Here is an 18592-nt window from a genome sequence, read left to right on the forward strand (position 1 = left end):
ATCGTCGAGATTCTTTGTCTCCAGCTGTACTGTCATTGTTGGGCTGGAGTCTGGCTTCAATGCCTTATTTTGGGAGCGGGTTTCGCTCTTCTTTGTCGATGACATTTCTACGAACAGTTGGTGGTGTGTTTTTGCTGCGTTGGTGGCTCGGTTTGGTGAGTGGAGTGGGCTTATTTCTATTCTGTCGGCGTCGAGCTTCGTTGGCTCCAGCTGTACTGTCATTGTTGGGCTGGAGTCTGGCCTCAATGCCTTCTATTGGGGGCGGGTTTCGCTCTTCTTTTGTCGACGACATTTCTACGAGCAGTTGGTGGTGTGCTTCTGCTGCGTTTGTGGCTTGGCTTGGAGAGTGGAGTGGGCGATGTTTGCTGCGTCTTTGTCTTTTTCGCCCCTTGCTTTTGATTTTCGTTTGGTGTTGTTTCAGTTACCTGGCAGTTTTGAGGTGTCCGGGTTTACATGGGGGCGATGGTTAGGCCGGAGTTCCCGATGCATTCCCACCCTCATTGCTGCATTTTCGTTTGCTTTTTCTTTTTCTCATTTCCTAGACGAGTACTCTTTTTCCTTGTTACGGTTTTTCCCTTGGGGTTTTCTGTAATAAGGTTTTAACGAGGCTCGGCCCTTTGATTGCGTCCTGTACTTTCTTGGGTTTTTTTTAAGTTTTTTGGTTTGCAATAAAATCGTATTTTAATAAGTTAATCTAATAATGAATTTAATTTAATCAAAGCGAACAAAATAAGAAATTACAAAAGTCAAAAGTGGGGCTGAATTTAGTAGCTACATATTTAATAATGGGGTAACTGCCCCTAAATACATAAACATTCATATATTTCTGGAATTGCACACTATCTTTAGATTCTGCCCCACAATACATAAACTTTGAGATTCTTCTGTTTGTTCCTATGACACCGGAAACCACTAAATAGAGAGATGACGTGGCTGCCGGAAAACACACGTGAATTCGCCGGTGACACATGGATTCCTACTTGAAAAAAAAAAGTTTTAATTTCTTTTCCCAGCCCTAATTTCCCTAAAATTCACCCTCTCCAACAAAAAAATTCGACTGCCCTAAAATTCACCCTCTCCAGCCATAATTTCCCCAAGCAATTTACCCTCTCCATCTCTGCTCGCCGTCGGCCAAGGGAGCGCCACTGTCGGCCAAGAGAGGGCCGCGACCAGGAAGAGCGCCACGACCAGGGGCAGCCTCTGAAAAAGTTTGAAGAACCAAAGTTTGCGAGCCCTAATTGCCCAATCTCTGCTCGTCGCTGACCAGGGAACGCCGTGACCAGGGAGTGCCGTCGACCAGGGAACGCCTGTCAACCACTGAATCTGCCTTTTCAGCCATTTGTGAGAGCCTCTCTTACTCTTTAACTTTTAACTGCTTCAGCCAATAAAAACGCTCTATTTTTTGCCTCGACAATCTTGTGCGCCAGCATTCTCCATTTCAATTGAAATGCTCGGTCTAATATCCCGTCTTGGCTTTGACCTGAGCAGGGGCTTGAGCAGGGAGCAAGAAAAACTGAGCAGGAAGCAGAAAACTGTTATTGCTATATTTTTTGAGATTTGAGTATCTCAATGGAAAGTTCATTAACTAACAGGGAGCAGAGAGCTATGGGAGAGTGGTATGTATCTTGTGCTTTCAAATTATGATTGTTATGTTTCAGTTCAGTTTGCTAGGTTGAACGATTGATTTTTATTTCCATTTACAGTGAATATTTTGCTCTTTTCATACACCATGGTAGATATTTTGTTGATGTGGATGGAGTTGAATGCTATATGAAGGGGCATTATATTGGAAGATATGACTTTGAAGAGCATAATTTTGATTTGGAAAGACTTCATGAAATTGTTAAGTCAATAGGTTATGCCTCGTGGACTAAGTTATGGTACAGATTTCCTAAGAGTAATTCATTTAGGTGGATTAAAACTGACGAAGAAGTGAATGATATGTTAAAAATGTTAACTAAAGAATCTAGAATTTTGAGTGTATATGTGGAGGGTGGGGTTGATGACAACACAGGTACACTTCAAAGTAACCTTGGGCTTGAGCAAATAACTGAGAGCGTAGTGGCAGCCGGGTTAGATGATAATCCAGAGGAAAGTGAATATGAGTGGGATGCAAGGGAGGGGGCTGAAGAGACTGTGGTAGATGATGGGTTAGATGATAATGAGCTAGCAGAGGGTGATGAGGAATATATAGAAGCTCGGCAGAGGGGTAGGGAAAGTGAAGTTGAGGAACTAGAAAGGCTAGTGGAAGAGTATGTACCACCAGCTCTGGATGATATAGAAGTAGATGAATCTGAGTATGAAGACTCGGAGGGGGATGTCAATTCTATTGAAAGTGGTAAGGATGGGGAAACCATTAAATCCAACTTGTTCATGTAAAGTTTGGGATCTGAGTGGAATACCCTGTTTTCATGCAATGGCTGCTATTCACTACATGAATCAGGATCCAGTACTTTATGTGCACCAATACTACACAGTAGAAAAGTATATGCTTGGTTACCATTATGGTTTGGAACCAGTAAGAGGAGAAAAATAGTGGCCAGAGGTGATAGGCTTCAAAGTTAAGCCCCCGGTTATAACAAAGCGAGCAGGTAGGCCTAAGAAGAAGAGAATCAGGTCAATTGCTGAAAGGGATCCACAAAATCCAAATAAATTAAGGAAGAAGGAGGTTAAGATGACTTGCAAAAAATGTGGGGGACTTGGTCATAACAAGAGAAGCTGTAACAATGATCCAATTGTCCCTCCAAACAAAGAAAAGGTATGTCTTTACTAATTCATTTTCTAACTATATTCGAAAACTGAATTTGCTAAATCATGTTGTATATTCACAATTCAGGGGAAAAGGGGAAGGCCATGTAAACCAAAGGATGATGCAGCAGGCACGTCCAATGCAAATCGCAGGCCAAGGAGCACACCTCAGGCAAATGAAGCATCAATAATAGCAAGAGAAAGAAATTTTGCAAGAAGAGGTGTTGGAGTAGTTGTTGCTGAAGGTACGGGGAATATCTACACTACTGCTCCATTTCAAAGGAGAGTGCATCATGTCAATCGTGGCAGGGGAATAGGAAATGCAGCAAATTTAGGGAGAAATGCAGATAATATCCATGCTAATCGGGACTTTCACTCTACACAAGAGAGTATCAATGCTAGTGATAATGCGCCGAGAGTGTAGATGCAATTCCAATTTGTTTTTGGATGTGTTATAAACCTTAGTTTGCTATCCAGACTTTCAAAGCCAACTACATTTGATGACTTGAAATCCGATATGCTATCCAACTTTATTTTGATGCATAGTTTTGCTCTGTTTTGGTTTGAGTTTGTAATATTTAGGAAGAGTACTGCTGAAGTTTGGGTTTATTGGCCTGGATTTTGTGATGAAAGCATTCGTGTCTCTTTGACATCTTTTTTATTAGCTATTCTTTTATGTTTTTGCAAATATTTAACTTTACCTTTGCAGCATAGCAGTACGTATTTATTAATTCTGGGATGAATGTCTGTTATTATGTAATAGATCTAGATGATATCACTATTTTTGTGATTTTTAAAGTGAAATTGTAATATAAAAATGTAATCTTGGAGATTAGAAAGAAGAGCAGTGCATAGGGGCGGAGCAGCGCATAGGAGCAGAGTTGCGCTTCCGGTTATAGCTAAATTCTCACCTTCCCCAACCATGTTCGTGACATATTACTCTCTGCCATAGATCATTACAGTAAAATTTTTATTAATTTGGGAGGAAGGTTTTCGGGAATAGGGGGAGACCATGTGCTGATCAAAGTTAATGACAATCCAAAAATTAACATGGTCAAAAACAAATAGATCATCCATTACATAATAGAGCTATTACTTCTACTACGACTACACAAAAACTACAAAGACTTAACCAAAACACAAAATACACAAACGAGTACAATCAACTGCATACACTTTACTTTCCATTCTAGTTTTTCTTTATTCTTCTTCAAATCTTGAAGCTCGGCATTTGTCTCATCAAATCTTAGCTTTATTGCATCTGCTTCTTCAGCTTTAGCTCGGATTTCTCTACTCTTCATTTCCAACAACATCGTTCTGCAGTTTAGTTGCTCTACCAATTTATCCCTTTCGTTTTTAATATTGTTGAAGCACAACTTGTAGTATGAGCTTAGCTAAGGATCAGCCCATTTCCACAACCCACAATAATTCCACTAGAACAATTTAAGAACACAACATCAATACTCAAATAATTATAGTAAGAAATCAAACACAACATCAATAGATGAAATTACCTCCCTTCTAGAACAATAGTAGAATCTTCTTTCCGGATTCTTCTGAGTGTGTGAGGTTTCCTCAATCGTTGGAATACCATGCTCACACAATTTCTGACGCCCAATTGAATTACTTGAACTCGAATAGTTAGACATTATTCAAACTTTGAAGAAGACGATGAAAAGAGCTCCCTTCTATCTTGAAGAAGAGGACAAGGGAAATTGATTAACAAAAGCTTTCGAAGAAATTAAGAAAACAATTCACATTTCGAGCAAGAATTAGTTTCATCTATTAAGAAAACAATTCACATAAACTTAGCAAAAGACAGATGCGAGCTAACCGAAGTTCTGCTCACTGGTCGACGCGAGCACAGAGGCAGCTCTCCTTGGTGGCAGCGCTCTTCCTGGTGGCGGCGCTCTCTTGGCCGAGCAGAGATAGAGAGGGAAATTAGGGCTGGAGAGGGTAAAATGCGCGAGCACATAAGCAGACGTCCCTGGTGGCGGCGCTCTCTTGGCCGAGCAGATGGAGAGGGAAAAAGCAGAGATGGAGAGGGTAAACTGCTTGGGGAAATTATGGCTGGAGATGGTGAATTTTAGGGCAGTCGAATTTTTTTGTTGGAGAGGGTGAATTTTAGGGAAATTAGGGATGAGAAAAGAAATTAAAACTTAATTTTTTTTTTCAAGTAGGAATCCACGTGTCACCGGCGAATCCACGTGTGTTTTCTAGCAGCCACATCATCTCTCCAATTAGTGGTTTTCGATGCCATGGGAAAAAATAGAAGAATCTCAAAGTTTATGTATTGCATGTGGGGCAGAATCTAAAGATTGGGTGCAATTCGAGAAATATGTGAAAGTTTATCTATTTAGGGGCAATTACACCTTTAATAATTTAATTCTTTAATAATTTAATTTACGCCTTTCCAAAACAAAAAGGAAAAAGGAGGCAAAAGAAATTATCCTCACTCGTCAACACCCCATTCGTGGCTCTCACGCTCATACAGCTAAATTGACTAATCAAAAATACGATTGGCGGTTATAGAGCGTGTGTACACGCTCCTAATTTGAGATTGGGACTAGGCTTTGGCGGTCGATTCTGTGCATTACGACAACTAACTCGAGAACCGCCTGCAAGCCTGAGCTCAAAGAAATGGAGCCAATTTAGTTTTGAGGAAGAGAAAGAGAGAGAGAGAAGTAAGCAGCCTAAGCTACAAAAGAGTTGGGCGAGAGATAATCAAGCGAAGGAGGCCAAAAGATTGATGCTCTATAATCCTTCAAAGGTCATAATTTTTCTTTGTTTAATTCAAGTTGTGCATTGCGTTAAATTGTGTAATTGGCATGAGCACGTAGTCTGTATAGAAAAATATAATTAAAAAGGGAAAAATCCCTTTCAGGAGCAAGGAAAATTCCAGTGATCTCAGTCATGGATCCATTATTGAAGTTATTCCTAGAGAGAGGGAGAGAGGGAAAGTGGGGAAACGGTGCGAAGAGTTTTGAGGGAATTTTGCTGGTGCGGCATTAGTTTTGCAGGTTGAGTTCTGCTTTTGCTAAGGTTTCTGGAGCTTTTGAATTTTAAGGGTTTCTGAGAATTTTGCTCCTATGAAGAGGAGCAGCACAGCTGAATCAGCTTCCGCAGCGGCCGCGCCACTGCTGACGGAGGAGCTGCTGAAGAAGATTCAGGAATTGGAAATGGGGCAGGTCCGTTTGAAGCAGGAGATGTCGCAGCTCATGGCTTCACCGGCGGCAGCTAAGATTGTGGCCGCTGATTACCATCAGAGGCAGAGGTCGCAGTCGATTTCGCCGCAGAGGTCTCCACGGTCGAGAGTCGACGACGTCGCGGACGGCGGCGCAGCTGTGGCGTGGAAGAAGGGTTCTGCGTCGTTTCGGCATTCATCGCCGCTGCAGAGAGAGAGCCGTCACAGGGGGACGTTGGGGGGTGCGGCCGGCGAGCCGGCGGCGGTTAATTTTACGGATAAGCAGTATGTGAACATATTGCAGTCAATGGGGCAGACGATCCATATAGTAGGTCCAGATCATCGGCTAATTTACTGGTTAGTTTAGGTTGAATTTTGCTAAACTTATCATCTTTTGATAAATGCATTTTGATCAATGGATGCTTGTTTTTGTATTTTTCCTACTTTTTTTTAATTAAATATTTAATGTCTTAATGAACTGGTTATGGCTATGGCTTTTCTTGATTAACTTTGGTTGTGTTGCAGTCTAAAGAATCTTTTGATAATTTGAGAATGTGAGATTGAACATTTTGTTAATTAGTGTCTTAGTGGAATAGTTATGGCTTATTTATGTTTGCTTGTGTTGCAATGTAAAGAATTTTTTGATAATTTGAAAATATGAGACTGAGTTTACAGGTCTTTGGCATGTTGTTGTGTTTGGATTTCGATTGCGGAAGTTGAAGAGGAGCTGTGTTTATTTGATACATAAACGAATGTCTTTGATTTGGAGCAGGAATAGAAGGGCTGAAGAACTTTTTGGATATTCTTCTGAGGAGGCTATTGGGAGTGATGTTCTCGAGTTATTGACAGATCCTCGAGACCATGGCGCAGGTTCTGAGATTTTGCGTCGTGTGGGTATGGGTGAGAATTGGACCGGACAGTTTCCAGTTAAGGCCAAGACAGGAGAAAGGTTTTCGATTGTTGCAACTAATACCCCTTTCTATGATGATGCTGGTCTGTACCTCGGAGTTATATGTGTCACGAATGATACTAGACCTTTTGAAGAAGCAAAGGCTGTAATGATGGCGGCTCAAAGGAGCTGCTGGGATAATGTTTCAAATTTTAGCAGGCCGAGAAGCATCACTTCTGGCAAACTTGATCTTGATCCTCAGCAGCCTCTACAAGTAGCAATTGCCTCCAAGATTTCAAATTTGGTGAGATTCCACTTCTTTGATTTGTGTGAAAATCATTTTTATTGTGTATATTAACTTCATCGATATCTCTAATAGGCTTCTAAAGTAAGCAACAAGGTTAAGTCAAAAATGAGGCCTGCAGAGAGCTACTCGGATTACGAAGGTGGCAGCTGGGATGTTAATCACCCCAATCATGGCTTCTCGGAGGCTGAACATCGGGATGATGGAGCTTCTGGTGGTGCTAGTACTCCAAGAGGAGATACACTTGGAGTTTTCTCTCGGTGGGAAGACTCTCCTAGTAAACCATCAAGAGATTCTGGTGATGAGAGTGAAAAAAAACATCCGATTTCTAAGATCCTTTCCTCAAAGGCAGAGGCGTGGATGGGCAAAAAGGGTTTGGCGTGGCCATGGAAAGAAAAAGAACGTGAGGGATCAGATCTGAATCTGAAAGCTTCTCGTTTTGTTTGGCCATGGGTACAGAATGACCAAGAGAATGAATCAGAGAAGCAAAAGAGTGCATCCACCGAATTCAAGCAAGAAAGTCCGTGTACTGAAACCAATCGAACAACTAATAATGAGGCTATAGGGTCCTGGTCCTCTTCTATTAATGTTAACAGCACAAGCAGTGCCAGTAGTGGTGGTAGCACCAGCAGCAGCACTGTTAATAAACTTGATGTGGATATCGATTCTTTGGATTATGAAATTTTGTGGGAAGACTTGACTATTGGTGAGCAAATTGGACAAGGTTAGTAATCTTAAAGATGGTGATTCTTCCTCTCAGAAAAAAGAAAAAAAAAGATGGTGATTCTGGATTGCGATATGCAAAGCTTATTTATAGACATTGCAGCCAACTTTGATGAAATTAAGTTCTAAGTTCTATGATCAATTAAATAACAAGATTATATTTATCTGCTATTGTTTCCTACATAGTTATCCTTCTTCTTGCCCACCTCTCACTCGTATCAATTTCTTTTAATAAATGAATGCAGGTTCTTGCGGGACTGTATATCATGCTCTGTGGTATGGATCAGTATGTTCTTTCGCTCTTCTTGTAGAAGTATCCTCTTAATCACCTTCCCCCAACCCCGAGAGAGAGAGAGAGAGAGAGTAAAAAGAAGACTAAAATAGTGAGACTCTGTGCATACAAATAGGGATTATGAGTAGATGAAGCACATACAATTATTCTCTCTGCATAGTTATCAGTTAGTGGTGGTACCTCTGCCCCTTTTACTCAACCTTGAGTACACAATAACAAGTCATGAATAAAGATTTGACAACAAACACATAATCAAACAAACTTCCCTAACATTTCTTCGAGCTTTACCTTTAGAAGGTCTACCGTCACTGACAAAATTCTCAATCTCCTGAAGTAATAGTATGATCCTCATGTACTGCAGGATGTTGCGGTCAAGGTATTCTCCAGGCAAGAATATTCTGATGACGTGATATCATCCTTCAGACAGGAGGTCAGTATCATACTTGTGTTGCTCTGATAGAATTCGAACAAATTCTCTTAAAAGTTACTTTGATTCTTTTTGCAAATAAATAATTAAATGCTAGGATTTCTTCAATATACTCGTTTATTGTAAAAGAAGCTCCAGTTCTAGATACTGTTCTCCTTGTTAGCTATCACGTTTAGTTTAGTGCTAGTATGCTTTGTTACGGTTGATAATATAAATGTTAACAAATAAGTTGTCCTGCTGTTGTCAATTCCACCAAAAAATTATGTAAATTTTGGACTCACCATTCTGGAGTGGCTGAAGATCCATTTTTAAGTTTATTGAAATTCTTCCCAAGACTACAGAGAAAAAGGAATAAAGAGTAAAAGAGACGAGTAATTACATATCTGTCAAGCATGTCCTTAATAGATTCTCTATTTTCTTTGAAGGTGTCACTTATGAAAAGACTTCGGCATCCAAATATTCTCCTATTCATGGGTGCAGTTATGTCTCTCGAACGTCTTGGCATTGTAACAGAGTTTCTTCCTCGGTATCTTTTATTTGTGCTGTACTCTGCCTATTTTCAATTCTGAACTTGTATTTTAGGAAGTAGTTTATGAGCTTGTGGTTCCCCTTCTTCCACACACTTAATTGGATTTCTCCGAGTGTCTTTACTTCATATTTTATCATTTTCTGTTCAGAAACATGTGTGCTATTTATATTTTTTATTTTATTTTATTTTTATTTTATGCAGTGGAAGTCTGTTCCGGCTATTGCAGAAGAGTGCATCAAAATTAGAATTGAGAAGGCGCGTTCACATGGCTTTGGATATAGTAAGAATCATTCAAGTCGATGCATTTAGTATCTTTTGTTCGATTTTACCCTTTTTATGCTGCTAGTGAACTCTAGTTTTACCTATTTTCTGGAGGGAAAAAGTTGTTACACAATTATCACTCTGCTATATTCTGAAAATTGTGTTTGTGTTTTACAGGCACGAGGTATGAATTATCTTCATCATTACAATCCTCCTATCGTCCATCGTGATTTGAAGTCTTCGAATCTTCTAGTGGACAGGAACTGGACTGTTAAGGTCAGATTTTAGCTACTTATTGCATTGATTCCATTTATCTTGTTTTTTAGTATTTAGAATGACTCCAAACGAATATGACAGGTCGGTGATTTTGGTCTATCACGCCTAAAACATGAGACTTATTTGTCGACAAAGACAGGAAAAGGAACAGTATGTTACTAACACTCATAAATTTTCCCATTATCGAAGCTTCCCTTTAGTCTACAACTTTCACACTGCTTCTGTAATGCAGCCTCAGTGGATGGCTCCTGAAATTCTTCGTAACGAACCTGCAGACGAAAAGTATGTCTAAGTCAATAGTTCACTTACATCTGTTATAGAATATACACATTGACAACGTGAATGAGCCTTCACAACCCTAACATATTCTGCTTCTTTTTGAGGTGATCAGGTCTGACATATACAGCTTCGGTGTGATACTCTGGGAACTTGTAACCCTAAAGATTCCATGGGAGAACCTCAATTCAATGCAGGTATGTAGCAGTCAATTCTTAAGAAATACGTGAGGCAAGCACAATTATTGCATGACCAATTTCTTTAACATTTGCAGGTTATTGGAGCTGTGGGCTTCATGAACCAACGCTTGGATATACCAAACAACGTCGATGCACAATGGGCTTCTATTATACAGAGCTGCTGGAGCAGGTGTGTTTTTGTTGATGACACGTGTATTTTTCTCTATCTAAAGGGTGGGCGACATTTAAGTATTATTGATCACCTTAAATCCATCTCTAGAAACAAAAGATAATTCGACTATCTGATTTAGGGTAATATCATACTTACACAGGGCCGTTCAAAAATACCCTCTTTTAACTTCTATTTGAACGGATTGAATATATTTTGAGTTTTGGGGTATTTGAAGGGAAATAGATGAAGTACTAGATTAATTTGTAGCTTGTGTTTCGCGCATATACCTTGAGAATTTCATATTCATAAACAAATAAAAAACTAGAAAAACATGTTAATTATATCCAATTTTGTTTAACTACATATTCTACAATAAGCTTGAAACTGAAGTACATATGTTGATGTTGAATTAGCATTGATGATTCAATAACTGTAATAGAATTACTAATGGAAAGTTATATTTTGTACCTAAATGGTGATAAGATCTTTTGTTGCTAGATCTAGAAAACTAAGATTTTGATGTTTTCTGATTTACAGCGAACCACGATCCCGCCCTTCATTCCAAGAACTAGTCGACCAGCTAAAAGACATGCAGAGACGATGTGCAATCCAACATCAAGCCGAGCGTGCTGGTTCTGGAGATGCTGCCCAGAAATAACTGTGGAGGCAGTCGAAGTGCGTCTACAAAGAACTTTTGCTTCTACAATCACAAGCAGATGACGACACGATAGCCAGTGGCCGCTCTGCATTCGCTTGTGGTGTCGGATTAAGGCATCTTGAGGCAGCTACTGTATCCTCTGTTTGATGCCCCGTCTCTCGTTCTTTATTTCTCAGCCTGTTTTGACTGAGATATTATTGATGGTGATTTTGTATGTTACAGGAGTTTATGTTACTGTGATCTGGCGCCATTTTATCTGAATCAAGCTGGAATCTGAGGCTCAGTTAAGGTTGAAAAGATTGAGATTGTGGTGAAGCGTAAGATAGTGAAATTTTCATGCATGTTTGTTTCTTCGTTTAGTGGTGAAAATAACGAAAATGTGAATATAAATGGTGGAATTTTGGATGTTGGGAATCGATAGATTTCGATATTATTATATTACGTCGTTAGTTAATGGACACACTAATTATTGCGTATAGTAATTTCCCTTTATAATATACAAATGAAATGTATTTAGTAGCTGCTTAGAGGTAAGTTGAGCAGCGGCATATCACATATATCAACAAAAATGGGTGGTTGGTCGATTTCACAGCCATGCAGGGAGCCATTCCCTTCCTTTGATGAAATCAATGGTGATGAAGTGCAAAGCCTCTTGATAGCTCAGTTGCTTGGACCAATTGGTCCGGTTCTTGGAAGCAGAACCCGGTCCATGACAGTTATATTCTGCTAGGTGTAGGTTTCTGTTTCAAATTTCAGCAGCGTCAGAAATGTCCAACACACACACGTAAAACTAGGAAATCAATACAAGCATTCTTACTCTTTACTATGTGGATAGCTCCAATCTGTCCATCCATGGGAGAGAACACTCTTTGACAAGTATGAGTCTGCAAAAACTACTCTAGAATGTGTCCCTTTAGCCCTACCTAAATACACATCACCAACACCATACACTTTACTATTCACAAACACGAATCCGCTGCTCGCGTTTCCTCTCTGCCTATGGCTAGCCGCAATCGAACCCTTAATCTCCGATTTCAAGTTCGGAACCACGAAAACATCACATCCCTACAAGGAGGATAAACAAAAACAGAGTCCTCTATTTTATGACATGGCTTCTTGTTTGATTGATACTACTCAAAATGAAAACGCTTACGTAGAACATGGACTGGCCGTGTCCGAAAATGAGGTCGACGGAGCCCTGGACGTAGCAGCCGCCATAGTAGTGGCGGCCCCTCGAGTCGAAGAGGGTGTTGTGGTTGCTGATGAATGAACAATGGTAGAATGCAGCCTTGTCTGCCCCTACCACTGTTGCCACTGCTTTGTTCTGTTTTGTGTGGCTGATGCCGGTTGGAGCTGCGTTCTGTTGCGTAGGCATTCAATTTTTATGTTCGAATTTCATATATAGGCATAAAAATTTATTCAAGGTTCATACCTTGAAGGTGATGCCAAATGCGATGAAATTTTTGGCTTCAACTTTAAAAGTGGCGGACTCATAGTCGTCGGCTGAGCTTCGAGACCACACAATCGATGTCTTCCCTCTTCCTTCACCCCTCATGAAAATATAAGGCTTGTTATGAGGTACTTTTACCTTTTCCCTAAACAAACATATTCGAGATTTCAAACAACAATACATCTAACTTATATTGTACGTAGGTAAGCATAAAACATTTCGACCTAAGAGTTCAGTCATGTGTTCAAAAAGACCGCCTATGTTTTGTTGCACATATGTGCGTGCAATATTTGTATAATTCGAACTCATGATTAAAGAGTCAAAAATTTGTCATTTAACCAATTAGGCCACACAACATTTGTCTCGTACATCATACTATCAAAAAAGTCACATAACTTGTGACATATTGACTAGAAATGTTTTCGTATACTTCAAATCAATCATTAAAAAGTCATATATCATTTCATCCACTGGAACGCCTAATATGATAAGGAAGATACACAATATATTTTTTAAATTCATGATTAAAAATTCAATAAATTGCAGTTTCATCAATTAAGCCCCAAATGACAAGGAAGACATGTTATACATCATTCTTTCTTATGGGGTGGAAGGGGCGGAAGAAACTATATTTCTGTGAAATATCCCATAAACTACACATATGAAACAACATGAGGAAAACTTTATACAATGGGCTCGACTAAAACGTGATACAAAGCAAACAAATTACCTATATTCTCCCTTGGAAATATGAATCATAATCCATTTAGAATTCCTACTTGGGACATGATCAACGGCAGCCTGCACAGATTTGAAATCCCCTTTTCCAGTTGCATCAACGGTTATTGTTCGATTTGATCGAATGTTTTCGGTCAAGATTTCAGAATCAATCGCCTTATTGTTGGAGAAGCCATGTACAAAATCCAAGAAAATGAATAATGTGACAATAATAAATATAGAGAGGCGAGGTAAATGCATGATTTTCAATCTTTTTTTCTCCCCTTTTTTCACATTTCTGGTATTGTACAATGTTAAACTGGATTTATCTAAAATGACTGCAAAAGAACTATCAATTTTATGAAGAAAAGATGGGATTATTATGAGGAAAAAAAAAAGAGTGATTTACTAAAAGTTATCCATCTATTTCTGAGCGTAGCTTTTATTAAATTTAATTCTTGTTTCATGAAACATAATTGTGGATATCATGTGTTGACATTAAATTTTGTCCAAATAAACACCAAGTAATGGAAGGTCAAGAAAAAGAGTGTTGTTTTGATTGGTTGTGCAATCCTTGATTTGTGGATTTTTTTTTTTTGTTGGGGGATTGCCCTCCGTTAATATCTTATGTAGAAACATTATGATATTCCATATATATATATATATATATATATATGAACATATTACAAGAAAAGACGCGATTCGTTATGAAAATTAACCACGAACAATCTAAGTTTTCGAGAAACTCAATCTTAACGATGGTTTCTCGACGAAAAGATATTTGTATGTAGTAATTTATTCTTTTATTATTTTTTAACTTATTCGTCGTTGCGGCGTCGTTAATAAATTATTTATTTTTTATTATTTAAATAAATTACCATTGACGCGTCGTTAAAATGTTGTTTTTAATAAATATAATATATACTTTTTTATTTTTTATTATTTAAATAAATTACTATTGACGTTAAAATGTTGTTTTTAATAAATATGACATATACTTTTTAATTATAAGTTTATTAATTTTGCATTGTAAATTTGTCGTCTATTTTAAATTTAAATTTGCATCGTAGAGTAGATTGAAACCACCTACATATGCTGTTTGTTTTCAAGAATGCTGGTAGAGCATTTGAAGAAGTCGACAAGATTTTTGCAAAAAGAAAGTATGGCGCCGCGCATTTGTACGTCAAGGTGAGTTTTTCTATTTGGATTATATGTAAATTTTGTCTTTAATGACACTTTAATCAAATTAGATCAGAGATCCAAACAAGAGTTGTCAAATGGGTCACTATTCTATTTATGGACAATTGGTGCGTCGTTTTACACCAAAAATATCCGACAGTCAGTCGGTATGCCCATACTACGTAGACAGTAGCAAACAAAATCGTCTCCCAAGGGATCGGTGAGAATTCTCCTAAAATTCAACCTGCAAGGTAACTAAACAAACGAGATTTAAGGGAAAATATGAAAATACTGAAATAGAAATAAATAAATAAAATTCAAAATAATTGCAATGGTTCTAATCCTAAAGAATAAATAGAAATTCTAACAATTAATAAAAGAATTTGTAGTGACCCGCTCTTTTATATATTTTAAATCCAGTAATGAGTGTTTATTTTTGTTCATCAGTGAATGAAAACGGTTATTATCCTGATATGAATTCAGCTTATGATCCTGAATTTATATTGTTAAAGCAATCAATGATATTATTTCAGAGTTATAACTGACTTAGCAAAGTCACGTTATTTATTTAAGCGAGATGGAATTTGATTTTATTTTTACTCAGGTCGTGAATTATTTCTGACTCGTGAGTTAATTAAATCTGCGGATTTAATTTAAATATTAGAACAACAAACGAATTAAATCTACGGATTTAATTTAGATTCATTTTATAATTTATCGATTTAAGCGAGAAATCACATGTCGAAATACGAGAATTATTTAAATAAACAGTATCAAGCAGATACGAGCACGCGATCCATCTTACAGTTACAGAATCACCGAGACAGAGAAAATACATCAATAATTCTCCTCTACATTTTTTTTTTCTTTCTTTTTCTTCTCTTTTTCTTTCCATTAATTTTGTTCCCCACTTCATTTTACCACTAAATCTACTTTTTGACTTTCACCACCATTTTCCCCACCACTTTCACCACCATTTTCTCCACTACTCAATTATGCAACAACACATATTGTTCCAGCCATCAAGTCTTTTCTTCCCTCACCAAAACGTGTAGAAGAAGTTGAGAAAGGGAGAGAGAGTTTCCTCCAACTCCAAATTGTAACTTGAAGAGGTATATACTAAGCTTCTTTATTTTGAATTCGGTTGCATATCATCCAAACGGTTCCCAAAAATTCTCAAATTAATTGTGTATCATCTTTCATACGTTTTCTATATTTTGGTAAAATTTCAGAATATTTAGAGCTCGCATGATTTATTTATGAATTTGTAAACATCACTGCCCATCTGGAATACATTTTTGGTAAACAATCTTTTGGAGATCATAAGTAAAGTTTCAATCGGTGAAAACCTTTGAAACTTGAATATGTCACTCTAGACTCCCGTATCTTTCTTTTGACATCGGCCTCACCATTTTTGAGTAAGGGAAACAACCGGTATAAATTCTTGAAATCTAGTTCTTATTCCATGTACCATCCAGTAGATTTTACAAACCTACGACTTTGAGGTGGAAAAGGCCGACTTAAATATTTGATTCTCAAGCCTATCTTTCTACTGAATATTCACTGACATGTTGGGAACTTACTTGTTCAGTTTTAGAATTTTTGGTGAAGCCTAAAGTGGTTTTTCCGATTTATGTTCTGAATCTGCCAAATTTGAACTCTTTTTGTGCACTGAACTTTAGATAGTCATATCTTCCAAACCATGAAGGTTCTTAGAGTAAATCCAACTGGAGAGTGTTATGATCTCTCCCTAGTTTCCAGATTGACCTTTGGGGTTCCCAGTGGAGTTTTGTAAAGGGAGATATGAATTTTTAAAGAAAGCCCACTGACTTGGTTGTAATCTGGAAATATGAAATTTTCAGATTTTTGCTTGTTAAATACCCATCTTTGAGAGGGCATATCTTGCTCGTTTGAATTGTTTTTCATTCGATTCAAATTGGAGAATTATCCTTGAAATGTCTAGTTTCCAGAATGTCTTTTTGAGCCTCATTTGGAGATCCGAGGTAGATTTGGTGTCTGTTGTAAAACAAACCCTTAAGAGCTCAAGTTGTTGAATTATTTTCTATGTATCAAAGTTTATTTTAAAGGATGTTTCGTGAAAGATTTAGTATATGTGCGTAACAAGTTTGGGACTATTTATTTTAAATGAGGTCCGTTATTTATTTAAATTATGATGGACTTTTAATGAATATTTTTGGGATTAAACTCTTATTTCTTGATTTATATAAATTATTTTAAGGACTTATAAATATGAATTTCGTAGGCCTACTGACTTACTGTGATCGACGGTTTGTTGATGTCTAACAGCTTTGAAAATTTTATAGCAAGTCCCTACATGAGTCTTGAGTACCCTGGTAAAATTTCAAGCCATTCCAACTTCGTTTGATACTTCTTTAAAATGCGAAACCTAAACTGCACATTACTACCGAGAATTTCAGAGAACAGATGAAAGAGTCATTTATTTCAGTAGCTTCCTGTGTGATATAGCTTTCCAAATTTTTATGGTATTAACCTTATTGTGTTAGCTAGATATCCACCAAAGTTGAGCCCAGTTTGACAACGTTTACTATTTTTCAAAAATCCAAGTTTTCGATTGTTCAAAACTACCGAACATGGTAGATCGTGGTAAAAACGTCATATCTCTCAAACCACTTGGAGTTTTCGACTCTACTTTTTTTTATATGAAACTAGACTCGAAGATCTTTCTTTCGGTATGAGTCTCGAGTCCAGGCGATGTCGGAGTCAGAACAGATTAAATTTTGAAGTTGAGTCAGTGTAAAAACAGAGCATGTTTTGATGATGTTTGATTGTGATTCTTATGTGCCTTATGTTGAGCCTTTTTATTTTATTTTATTTTTTTTTAAATTTTATAACATTACTTGTTCTTATTTATTAAGCCCGATTAATTATGAGATTATAAAGTGAATAAGTTGAAGTATTTATTTTCTATTGACTACGAGGAGCAAGGTTTATTTAATTGGCGGATTAGAACACCCTAAGAGAACGGATTAATTTTTATTAATTATCCGGCTTCATGAGACGAAACTTAGTTTTTATTTAAATCCGATAGCTTGGATTAACAATAGAAATTCCCTGATTATTATTTCAGAATAATAATTCATGCATAAGGATCATGCATAGTTAAATACACATTCTCATTTGAGGATTTTTTTTTATTCGAGCAAATATCTTATATATGTACATATATTCTCGTAATAAAGGTCAAGGGCGAGATTGATAATCTGTTGAGGAGCTTTTGTATCACAGAAAATTACTATCAGGTGGGCATTACTTTCATATATATCAAATGAGTTTAAATGTTACGTTCAAGCAAGTTATTTCATGACTAAATTAATTGAAGTTATTTCAAATATTGTCTTGCCATAAAATATTTAAATTTCAGTATGATATCTATCTGATGTGACTTTTATTATGCAATCGAATTCGGGTCCTGAGCAGTTGATAGCTATCCTGCCAGGGCTAGTGTACACCAGTGACCGTGAGTCATCTAGCGGGTTGGCCGGTCAAGTGACCGTGAGAGGTGGCCACCTCTCCGGCACACAGTTCCAGATATGATAGATTACAGAACTTAGACTGCAGTCGAACTTTAAGAATCACAAATGAATTTAGTAAGCTTGGGCCTTTTAGCGAAAAACTCCCTTGCTGTACTGTTTATGATGGCATGACAATTTACAGTTTTGAAGCATGTATTTTTATACTTAGGCATATGTGCCCACTGAGTACTTTTGTACTCAAGCCCTGCATATATTTCTAAATGTGCAGGTTGAGCAGCTGCCGATGGTGATGAAGTGGCGAGCGAGACTCTTTTGTCTTATTATGTATTAATGAACTCTAGGGTTACATGTCTTCATACATGTAATCAGAACCGTATTCCGCTGCGTACTCAGAAGTTTTATGTTATTTTGGATAAGTCGGAGTTATCCGAATTTACTAGTTATTTGAGTCTATACGACTAAAACTCCGTTATATTATAAATATCCAAGGTGTTAACATTGATGAAATACGATCCTTTCTTGTTTGATTATTCCCCTTTCTACCCCGCTTCTAATCTCCCTCCATTAGTCACGGTTTCCCCGGCTTAATTATCCTTAATTAGGTCCGGTCGTGACAGAATTCCAGCAATCAATTAAGTCCACACTAGCTTAATTATTCTGATCATTGATGCAAATATAACTTTAATTCATGCAAGCAAACCAGTTATAACCACCGAAGATGCTTCTGATGTGATCTTATTTCTCCTTAATTATTCGGTAATCAAGAAGACGTTTGACGCTTCACTAATTACTACCCTAATCGACTGACAACCG

General features: G+C 37.6%; 2 protein-coding genes and 1 long non-coding RNA gene across 6 annotated transcripts; 2 read left to right on the forward strand and 1 right to left on the reverse strand.

The window, feature by feature from the left end:
- The first annotated feature begins 5361 nt into the window (after positions 1-5361).
- LOC131024241 (uncharacterized) lies at positions 5362-11372 on the forward strand. 4 transcript variants are annotated; one of them, XR_009101703.1, is made up of 15 exons: positions 5362-5518; positions 5633-6289; positions 6705-7125; positions 7201-7849; positions 8094-8134; positions 8502-8570; positions 8993-9093; positions 9298-9376; positions 9535-9633; positions 9715-9783; positions 9866-9915; positions 10025-10106; positions 10184-10278; positions 10798-11050; positions 11141-11372. XR_009101703.1 is itself a non-coding variant. In XM_057953762.1 (15 exons), exons 3-15 carry the CDS (start codon positions 5928-5930, stop codon positions 10916-10918), a joined length of 2238 nt encoding a protein of 745 aa, XP_057809745.1. In that variant the 5' UTR covers positions 5362-5518; positions 5633-5768; positions 5844-5927; the 3' UTR covers positions 10919-11372. The 4 variants fall into 4 exon arrangements, 3 of the variants coding, with proteins under 3 accessions (XP_057809745.1, XP_057809743.1, XP_057809744.1); XM_057953762.1 differs by having other exon boundaries at positions 5633-5768; positions 5844-6289; positions 10798-11372; XM_057953760.1 differs by having other exon boundaries at positions 10798-11372.
- Positions 11373-11392: 20 nt separating this feature from the next.
- Positions 11393-13555, reverse strand: LOC131024242 (probable pectinesterase 67). The gene is made up of 5 exons (XM_057953763.1): positions 13099-13555; positions 12351-12513; positions 12072-12278; positions 11736-11983; positions 11393-11658 (listed from the first exon to the last, which is right to left on the reverse strand). Exons 1-5 carry the CDS (start codon positions 13344-13346, stop codon positions 11505-11507), a joined length of 1020 nt encoding a protein of 339 aa, XP_057809746.1. The 5' UTR covers positions 13347-13555; the 3' UTR covers positions 11393-11504.
- A 1351-nt stretch (positions 13556-14906) lies between these two features.
- On the forward strand, positions 14907-18259 carry LOC131024244 (uncharacterized). Its single transcript, XR_009101704.1, has 3 exons — positions 14907-15376; positions 17486-17545; positions 18048-18259. It is a non-coding gene; the product is annotated as an uncharacterized LOC131024244 (long non-coding RNA).
- The last annotated feature ends 333 nt before the right edge of the window (positions 18260-18592 follow it).

This window comes from Salvia miltiorrhiza, chromosome 5, assembly GCF_028751815.1.
Source record: "Salvia miltiorrhiza cultivar Shanhuang (shh) chromosome 5, IMPLAD_Smil_shh, whole genome shotgun sequence".
Lineage (NCBI taxonomy): Eukaryota > Viridiplantae > Streptophyta > Magnoliopsida > Lamiales > Lamiaceae > Salvia > Salvia miltiorrhiza.

Bases quoted from the DNA above. Each gene is read 5' to 3' on its own strand.
- LOC131024241 (XM_057953760.1), top strand. From the start codon at position 5,838: ATGAAGAGGAGCAGCACAGCTGAATCAGCTTCCGCAGCGGCCGCGCCA. The intron at 7,126-7,200 runs GTGAGATTCCAC...TATCTCTAATAG, and splicing joins CCTCCAAGATTTCAAATTTG to GCTTCTAAAGTAAGCAACAA. The intron at 9,377-9,534 runs GTAAGAATCATT...TGTGTTTTACAG, and splicing joins TTCACATGGCTTTGGATATA to GCACGAGGTATGAATTATCT.
- LOC131024242 (XM_057953763.1), bottom strand. From the start codon at position 13,346: ATGCATTTACCTCGCCTCTCTATATTTATTATTGTCACATTATTCATT. The intron at 12,514-13,098 runs GTAATTTGTTTG...ATGTTTGTTTAG, and splicing joins ATTTCCAAGGGAGAATATAG to GGAAAAGGTAAAAGTACCTC. The intron at 12,279-12,350 runs GTATGAACCTTG...CCTACGCAACAG, and splicing joins CATTTGGCATCACCTTCAAG to AACGCAGCTCCAACCGGCAT.